This window comes from Lynx rufus, unplaced genomic scaffold (assembly GCF_022079265.1).
Source record: "Lynx rufus isolate CCGP_SWC_20201006 ecotype Redwood Valley unplaced genomic scaffold, mLynRuf1.p SCAF_9, whole genome shotgun sequence".
Lineage (NCBI taxonomy): Eukaryota > Metazoa > Chordata > Mammalia > Carnivora > Felidae > Lynx > Lynx rufus.
In genome coordinates, this window is record NW_025814897.1 from 76,330,857 (window position 1) to 76,340,722 (window position 9,866).

Here is a 9,866-nt window from a genome sequence, read left to right on the forward strand (position 1 = left end):
TATTATCAGGGTCATTTTTAAAAAAGGGGTTGAGATGAACTATTTTGTTCCTTGAAGGAATACCAGTGTCTGCTTTCTACCCCAGCAAGAGATTGCTTTTCCATATCACATTATTCTTTCCTGCTGCCATGCAGCACAGAGCAGGCATTGAGGGGACAAGGCTAGAGGATAACTCTGGGCTGAGGTGGGGACAGGGGCACAGGTCAGGTGAAGGCAGCTCGTACAGGTGCTACACAGGGAGGGGATGGCCAAGGGTAAGAGATAGCAAGTGAGGACTGGAAGGGGAACCCCCAGAAACTGAATCCCCCTGCTCCGCATGGGGCTAAGGGCAGAGGACCCAGAAACCTAAGGAGGTTGGGAGAGCCCGGGAACTGGAGGAACAAGTGGCCAATGTCTCAAACAAGAAGGTCTCAAGATGTGCAAGGGATTATTCCTGAAAGGAGGAGGCATAGTGGAAATGGGGGCTTTCCCCGAGGAGTGCCTCTGCTCCTCTTGACTTGCAGGGTACCTACTTTTCACATAAATGACCAGAGGATAAAGGAATGGGGAGATTTAAGCTGAGGCTCCTGGGCCCCTGGTCAGAACTACTGACTCACTGAAGCTTGAATTCAGGGAGCTTTCCTGTCCCATCAGCATGGCGACCCACACTTGGGGGAAAGCCATGCTTCTGATGAGCTCAGGAAACAATGTGAGAAGCTGTCCCTTTCCAAAACCTTCCTCAGTGGCCCCTCCGTCCAAGGAGTAGCTTAAAGGTCTTGGTAAACTGTGAGTGTGTGGGGATGGTAGTTATGTGTGGCCATGAGAATGACCATCTCCTCTGCTTGATACTTCAGTGAAGTTGATCGGTGACCAGGACAGCAGTCCTTTGAGCTCCAACAGAGTGGGCAATGGCCGTTGCCATCTTACACAGAGTGAAGATAAATTGGCTCATGGAAGAGTGTCCTTGGGAGGGTGTGGACAAAAACTAATATGTAGTGACTCTCACTCTAAATCCCAAGGCTTTCGTAATACACTGTGCTTATTGACCACGATCGTAATGGATTTTGCCGAAGTTGTTGCTAAGCACATAAGGCCATCTGTGAAAACAGCCGCACAGGTGACTATGCCTGGCTGTGGCAGTGCTGAGACGCCTGGGCTAGACTGCAACTGAGCTTTTTAGATGTTACCTTGGGATGACATTTTTGACCCTCACTGCAGAGCATATTTAATATCTATTTAAATGTTCAGTTTGCCCTAATCTTCCTGGCAGCGAATCATTTGTCTGATGGTTTCTTGCATAATAGGGGTCATGCTGACACCAGTCTGGGGCCATCCCTAGCCAATGGCACTTACTTGAGTGAGGGCCTCTAGACCCTGTCCTCTACCCTCCCTTCCCCCAACCCCCTGCCACTGCACCTCATGCTGTCTCCACTTGTCTATTTGCAGGCTTGCAAAGATTCTGTGAAGATATAGAAATGATGATTGGATTCCAGCCAAACATTTTCTGGAAAGTCTGCTGGGCATTTGTAACTCCAACCATTTTAACGGTAAGGATTGCACGCTTTATCGTGTAGTTGGATCTCGCCTATGTATGTGGTGCTTTACGTTTGAACAAGGTGTATTATTCTTGCCTTCCAGAAGAGGAAACTGAAGTTCAGAGAGATCTAGTGGCCCACCTGAAGGTGCTTAGCGGTGACTCATGCAGTTTGGAGCAACCTTACAGAACATTTCCTCATGTACTGTTAGCAGATTACAGTCACATTTCCCACATGCTACCCACGGTCCGGGCTCTGTTCAGAGAACTTTATGTGTGTCACCACATCTCTCCCTCACAGCAGCCTTGCGGGGCTGGCGTTGCAGTCGCCTCCATTTCACAGATGAGGAAGCTGACACCCAGAGGCTATGTGACTTACCTAGCACTGCACACCTAATAATTAGCAACCACCGCCTGGGTGCGAGCCCAGGCAAAAGGCTTCAGGACTCTTGCTCTTAACCACTACTCAGTAGAGCTGCTCTACAACCAAGATAGCATAAATTAGACCTTTATGGTTCACTTTTATTGTTTTTTGAGAACTATCTCATCATCCTCAAGTGTGACAATGACCTTTTGAGATCATCTGACATTCATCTTTTTAAAGATCAGAGCCCTTCATGTGTCAGTAAATCTGCATAGGGACTTGCATGCACATCCCGTCCCTTCCTTTGTTGTGATACAGGCTGAAGGCTTTGCCTTAATTCACCCTCCAAGCACAGTAATTGACCTCGACCTTGCCTTTCCTCCGCTTCCCTGGCTTGTGATGGGTGTTATCAAAGCAAGGCGGCAGGAAGCTGGCTGTAGTTCTGGTTGCAGCCGGCAGGTGGCACTGGAAACCAGATTAAGACCGTTGTTTAACTTCAGCACCAGGTTCTCTAAAGGAAAACAAGACAGGATGAAGTAAAATTGTAAAGAAAATATGTATTTCCTTTTTTTTTAAATTTTTTATTTATTTAAAAAAATTTTTTTAACATTTATTTATTTTTGAGACAGAGAGAGACAGAGCATGAACGGGGGAGGGTCAGAGAGAGGGAGACACAGAATCCGAAACAGGCTCCAGGCTCTGAGCGGTCAGCACACAGCCCGATGTGGGGCTTGAACTCACGGACCAGACCGTGAGATCATGACCTGAGCTGAAGTCGGACGCTTAACCAACTGAGCCACCCAGGCGCCCCTCTTTTTTTTTTTTTTAACTGTCACAGAGTGAATTTTAATCAAAACACCTCAACTGATTTCCGAAAAGACATAAGTTTAGGCAGAAAAACCACTCAGCATTTATCTCCCTCTGCACTGACATGAACACCATACTGAGAGGCCCACATCAATGCTCACATTTTAGAGGCGATAATTTGTCAGAAAAGCCCCACTAGATCTGGGGCACGAGGGGTGAAAAGAATCAAAATGGATTTTCCAGTTTCTTGAGTTTAGGACTGAAATGTATATGAAGAGCTCAGATTTACCTAATTGGTGGGGGGTGGGGGGGGGACTTTGAAACTCTCCTGCCTGGGGGCATTCTCTGGCTCTCCTGAGCTTCACCATTTCCCCCAGTCACCACCACATGATTTATTCTTGGGTGAAATCAAGACCTGACTTTCCTTCCTGTCTTGGAAGAGATTAAGCTTCAGAGAATTTTATTATATTTTGCAGAAACATATCACATAAATATAAGAACCGGCACCACCATTTGTGGAGGTCTGTTTGGAGGAAGGCACTTTGCCCCTAAAGCTTCCGACCACTCTGCTTAGTGGGTGATTCTTCCCCCCATTTTACAGTTACGTGAGCTGAGGCCCGGGGAGGCTAAGGAGCTTGACCAAGGCCACAAAGCTTTCAGGAGGCAGAGCTGAGACTTGAATCCAGGGCTTCTAGGCCTCAAGCCCACACTCTAATAAATTTCTAGAAACTCAGTGCTTTCATTTCTAAGTGGAGTTTGGCCAGTTTGGAATTAAAATAATTCTAATCTCTGTGAGCAGAGAGTCAGGGAAAAGAAATTGCAGGGACTTGCTATGTTTTTTGAGAAAGTTTCTCAACCATGCTGTGCTTTCTTGATTTCAATTATGAAACTCCCATCAGAAACCTGTAGAGATCCCAGAAAAGCTCCTGATCCAGATTCCCCTTCTGTGTTTGGGAGCTATGGACAAGTAGAAGCAGTCAAATCCATTGTCAACTGATGTACCTCTCTCCTTCCTTGGCTGCCATCAGCAAAATGTCAGGGTGGGCCTGACTCAGTGCTTAAATTATTATCTCTCATGGCCAGGCTTGTCTGAGGCAGGGTTTTATCAAAGTTAGCTAGGCAGAGGGAAATTTATGGCAAGAACAGGTGTGCACACATAAGTTTGATGTGGAATTTGTGCAACTGGAAATGGGTACCAAAGGACCAAGCCTAACACTTATTTTTTGCCACTTGCCCTCTGTAAAGCGAGTATTTGTGGTATGCTGGAATGAACTGAGATTATGGGTTTAAATAACTTAGAAACCTCTGAAGTGAAATTGATCATTTTTATATGTGCCTTCTTGGATTTATAGAGCTATAAATATTCCCCATGCAATTATTGTATACATAGTCAGATCACGTTACTGAATTATGTGCACACATAAGCAGATGTATTGCTATTTATATAGTAAATGAAATGGAGTAACTTACCATAATTACATTAGGCCATACTTCCAATAGACTGGTTAATAAAGTTTATAACTCTAGGGGCAAATGTTTAAAAAGGGGCCTAGAGTAAGGCATCTCTTTCCGTAGGAGCAGCGTTTTCAACAGCAGTCTTCAGGCTCATGTTGCTTCAGATCAATACATTGAATTATTGTTGCATTGAAATAATCACTTGGCCCAGCAGCCTGGGCTTTGCAGCAATAATATAGATATGCCTTACATTTGTATAGTGCTTCATGCTTTTCTAAAACACTTCCATATATCATCTTTGCTGACATAATTCCCTCCAATCATTTTTGGGCCATTATTTTACTGCTTAAGATAGAATGAGATGTGTGGGGCGGTTGGGGGGGGGGAAGGCAGGACTTATGTCATCGTTATTAGGTACATTATTCTCGGCTGCCACTATATTGCCACTATGAACATGGGCAAGAACACAGTTTCTCAGGTCAGTGCTCCCCAAAGGTGTGGCAAGAACAGTTAGAACCCCTGTTCTGTCTTTTCCAGTGCCTCTCTTTGTGTTCCCTTGTTCCCATGGGTGTTCCCTTGTTCCTTCTCAGCTGCTCTAAACTTGCTTTCAGAGGGTGCTCATTGCTCCTGCCGAAGTGTGCAGTGATGCAGATAATGGGCAGAAAATGACTCATCACCTCTCTTCAAATTGAGAGGGGAGTTTTGAGTAAATATCAGACCATTGTTCCCAGAAAGCCCCTGTGTGTTGTGTACGCAGTGTGAAATATATCCATTTTATAGCAGAGAAGTCTGAGACATGAGGGTCCCTCCTCTAGTTAGCAGTGGAACCGAGATCAGCCTGCTGGCCTCTTGGCTCTTGGCCCACTGTTGGGTGACACGGCCCGTTCATCTTGAGTCGGTTGAGAGTGCGCCGTGCACCCACTCTATGCCCCATGGTTTATTATAGGACTCAGCTTCAGGCTCAGTCACTGCTTGCCAACCACTCCTGGCCTCACTCTGCCAGCTTTAAAGGCAGCGCCTGGATACGGGCCATTCCCCATTCAAGGAGAAGTCAAGGTAGATTCAACTCATTTATTTATTTATTTTTGTTTTTATTTTTTAATGTTTATTCATTTTTGAGAGAAATTGAGAGAGAGAGAGAGAGAGAGAGAGAGAGAGCGAGCGAGCATGAGTGGGCTGTCAGCACAGAGCCTGACGAGGGCCTCGAACCCACAGACCATGAGATCATGACCTGAGCCGAAGTAGGACACTTAAACGACTGAGCCACCCAGGGACCCCATCAACTCATTTCTAAAAATATTAAAATACATACATTTAGGGGCACCTGGGTGGCTCAGTTGGTTAAGCATCCGACTTCAGCTCAGGTCATGATCTCACGGTCCGTGGGTTCAAGCCCCACATCGGGCTCTGTGCTGACAGCTCAGAGCCTGGAGCCTGCTTCAGATTCTGTGTCTCCCTCTCTCTCTGCTCCTCCCCCACTCAGGTTCTGTTTCTCTGTCTCTCAAAACTAAATAAACATTAACAAAAAAATTTTAAATACATACATTGAATGGATTCTTTCTCACAACAAAAGCTTGATTATCCACTATAGAAAGTACAGACAACCCTTTAAATACGCCCAGCTCCACGCATCAGTCCCCTTGATGTAAGGCCCTTACAGTGTCTTCACAGCCTGTGTGTGTGTGTACCCATACACGTTGCTCAGTTCTGGGAGATGGCAAATGCAGCTGGCCAAGTGTGTGTCATCTTCCTCCTGAAATTCAGTTTCTTCATTTGGAAAATGGATTATTAATAATACCTCTTTCAGGGTTGGTCTGGATATAACATGGGATCATAGATAGGAAAGCAGCAAACTGATGGCAGGGGCTCAATACCTGGCTGTTAGGAATGAACACTTCGCATCACCAGCCTAACACATGTGTTTCTCTTTTCTTCCTAGTTTATCCTTTGCTTCAGCTTTTACCAGTGGGAGCCCATGACCTATGGCTCTTATCGCTACCCTAACTGGTCCATGGTGCTCGGATGGCTGATGCTCGCCTGTTCGGTTATCTGGATTCCAATTATGTTTGTGATAAAAATGCATCTGGCCCCTGGCAGATTTATTGAGGTAATTCCATCAGCTCCTTTTCCCTGCCATCCATCCCCTCCCCAGGGAGAAGCTCTCAGAGCTCCGTGCATTAAAAAACAACAGATTCGGTAAACTTATTCTCCAGGGAGACTTGGTGATTAAGTGATCACAGTTGCCACCGTTTCTACTAAACCCGTTTTTATTATGTATTATTCCTCTAATGGAGAGACTTAGCCGATCCGCAGGCCAAGCTGTTATGCTCTTCCTCAGTGCCCTGGCAGCTCTGGGGAATAAGAGGTCATGTCTCCTCTTTCCTGGAGTTCCCCTCCCCCTCTCCCCTTACCCACAGTTTACATCTGATATTTGGTTTTTAACCACACGTCAGATTCCCGCTTTCCTGATGTGCATCTCTGTCCAAGTCTTCTCCCTCCAAACATCTATTCCCATTACGTTTTAAATCACTACCCCTTCCTGTTGGACTGGTATTAGGATGGCTGAGGGGTCCAAGCTCACGAACATGTCACCATCCCCATACAATGTAATGAGAGGTCCGGGGCATGGCTGGTGTGAGGTGAAACCTGTCCTTGTTAATCCCTTGATGGATACTTCCTTCATTTCTAAAGAAAAAAAAAAATCCCCACCCTGACTGCAGGCTGTCTGGGAACGCATTGCCACTTGTTCAGCCACCAGTGAAGTGTGGTCAGGCTTTTGTTACTTATGAGAAGTCGCTGGCTCAGGCGTGCTAGGGATAGATCAGCACTGCCTCTGTCTTGAAAATCCAGAGGTTGGACCTTTTGGACCAGACCGGTGCTCCTCAGGGTTTGGCCCTGGGACCGGCAGCATCAGCACCACCTGGGAGCTTGTTGGAAATGCAAATGAGCAGGCTCCAGCTGGCTCCACTGAACCAGAGGTGGGGAACGGGACCCCCCCCCCCCCCCCAGTCTGTAGTTTAACCAGCCCACCAGGTGATTCTGATGCACACTCAAGTTTCAGAGGCCTTGGGATAGACCAAGGCAAAGAAAAACCTGCCAATAGAGGGCAGCGAAGAACAGGTGTATGGGCTTGGCTCTTGGTCAGATTGAGAAGAGGAAGAGAGGTCTCCGGAACATCCCACAGAGGGGGTGGCTTTTATTTTCAATGGACTGAAAATGGAGACAGAGTTGACAAAGGGAATGTAGGAGTCTCCTTACTGAAGCGGTATTCCAGTTTGCATCCTCAGGAAATTGTCTGCTATCCCCTTGAGGTAAATTACTGTGGGCCCCTTTACCCCCAGGGCTGTCTCCCTCTTGCCCCAGATGAACCTCCCACCAACTGACCCAGAAATCTCATTCCCTTTGAACAGAAGCTAGTGTAGCCTCTGCTACTTTTGTCTTAGGCCGAAATTCCCTAAACTGATGAGTTGGTTCTATAAATTTATTATGGTTGATTTGGGACACAAAGGTTGCAAACTGATGATTAAGGGGAGATTAAACTAACAGCTATAAGAAATAGCTTCACTTTAATAGGTAATAAACATATAATTGTTCCCCCTTATGGAGTCTGAAATATGTTTTCTTAACTTTTTTCTAGAAAATTTTCCCATCACATTATGTTTTCTGTAAAAAGTTCAGTTGAAGGATCAGAGACAGTCCCATTATTTCTGGCTCGCCTACACTGCTGAACCGAGTCAGGAGCATATATTTTTTGTCAACAGATAATTAAAATCTTTGCTCACTCTTGGCAGTGTGTTTTTGGAGTTGTGTTTTTTTTTTTTCCCGGCCATTTATATACTTTGGGGAAATATGCTAAACAAAATCCAATTATTTTGATGTAACAACCTACTGTTGGGACTATGGAACAAAAGTAACTGAGCGCGTGTCTTTTACAGACTGCGTCTGGCAGTGGAGAGAGAAGCTTGCGAATTCTCTTCATTTGGAAGGAAAAAATGTATAATTAAAATCTGGGTCCTTTATCCTCTGTTAATCCTGTGCAAGGCAAACTCTGAGCAATTGTTATATTGCTTGCAGGGCGATGTAAATAACTTCAAGCGAACCAAAGCACGTCTCCTCTTTAACGTCCCTTGACCTCGTTAATTAAGAGGGCTATCTTCCTAACCGCTTCTCTTGGCCGGGGACCTCTTGGCTTAAGGAAGGTTCTGGCAAAAGTGGTGTCAAGCAGTTTGGGGATAGATGGGTGGTGCCTAGGGGAGGGGTGGCGTGTTACTTCTGTGACCCTGTGTGTCTTTGGCTTCTTTGCAGAGGCTGAAGTTGGTGTGCTCGCCACAGCCGGACTGGGGCCCGTTCTTAGCTCAGCACCGTGGGGAGCGTTACAAGAACATGATCGACCCTTTGGGAACCTCTTCCCTGGGACTCAAACTGCCAGTGAAGGATTTGGAACTGGGTACCCAGTGCTAGTCCAATGGCATGGGATGGCCCAGACTTGATCCTGTTTTTCCTCTCTGCCTCCCCTAAGGTTTTCCCCGGCTTTCTTCCCATTTTCTTCTCTCTCCTCTCATCTTGGTTCATGTCCATGCATGAGAATGGTTATATAGAAAAGTAGGACACGGTGTCGCATGCTGTAGTGAGGAGCTAGACAGACCACTTGAGGCGCTTTGCCTGTGTCCATGGGGTCAGTTTCCAGAGGGGTTGGAAGCTCAGGCTTTACCCGGCAGGAGTGGATCAACTAGGTGAGTGGGCACTTTCCGGTGAAGTCACGAGTAGGTACGCGAGACCCGGTCGGGCGGGGGTAATCCACTGTGTGTTGTCCTTGGTGGTGCCACGGAGGCTTATATAAAATGGCAGAATTACAAGACTGTTGTTTGGGCTCCATAGTGTTGCTGAGCTGAGCAATGTAGTGATTTCATTCAGATGCAGGAAGTTTAGGAGGGTATATTTAGATGGTCAGCAGGGGTCTGAAAATGGTTTAGGATAAGACAAACCAGTGGATGCGGACACCGCTGGGGTGTCCAATTGTAGATTTCCATTTACAATTGGGGATCTGTTTTCCCTCATTTGGGCCAACTGTCTCAAGTGTGCCAAGAACTCAGAGACTTGTCTCTGCACACTGCGAATCTCAGTGGAGAGTTTTCTTCCTTCACTTGTCTTCTGCTTTTTCTTTTTTCTGAAGTAACTATATTTGTGAATTCTCTTCATCATTTCCTCCGCCTGTGCACAAGGAGCCATCCTGTAATTTGCCTCTGTATGGTCACAGCAGAGCTCCATTCTAGTTTCTACATGACATTTAACGCCGTGGTTCAGTGTCACAATCCCATGTTTCTTCTCCTCAAAATGTCTTTCTATGAGCTGTAGATCCCTGGTCTTCCAACCTCGGGGAAAACAAGACTTACCCGTTTGTGTCTATATATTTTCTATATATAAGACATAACCTCCTACAAGACAGAACACTTCTCAATTTTTACTCTTTTTCATTCACAGTAAATGCCAACTGTGGTCATAGAGAAATCAAAGAAACGGAGAGTTTAGTTGAAAGCAACCACGATAGTCCATGTGCTGGTAGTACATTTTAGGTCACTGTATTTACAGAAATTTCTGGTAAATACAGCTTAGGTAAGTAGCAAGTGAGCCAATTAAGACTATAGCTTTTAAGACTACATTTAGCCGATTCAATTTTAAGACTTCCCAATTCACAATACTCTTAACTGTGCTCTAATGAGAGCGAAT

The 9,866-nt window shown here is 45.8% G+C and overlaps 1 protein-coding gene across 1 annotated transcript in view; it reads left to right on the top strand.

Moving 5' to 3' along the window:
* SLC6A5 (solute carrier family 6 member 5) overlaps positions 1-8,600 on the top strand; it is a 53,145-nt gene extending 44,545 nt beyond the window's left edge. Inside the window, exons 14-16 of the mRNA XM_047072025.1 lie at positions 1,426-1,526; positions 6,079-6,246; positions 8,445-8,600. Coding sequence (XP_046927981.1) covers positions 1,426-1,526; positions 6,079-6,246; positions 8,445-8,600 — 425 coding nt within the window. The remainder of the gene's footprint in view (positions 1-1,425; positions 1,527-6,078; positions 6,247-8,444) is intronic.
* Positions 8,601-9,866: the final 1,266 nt, after the last annotated feature.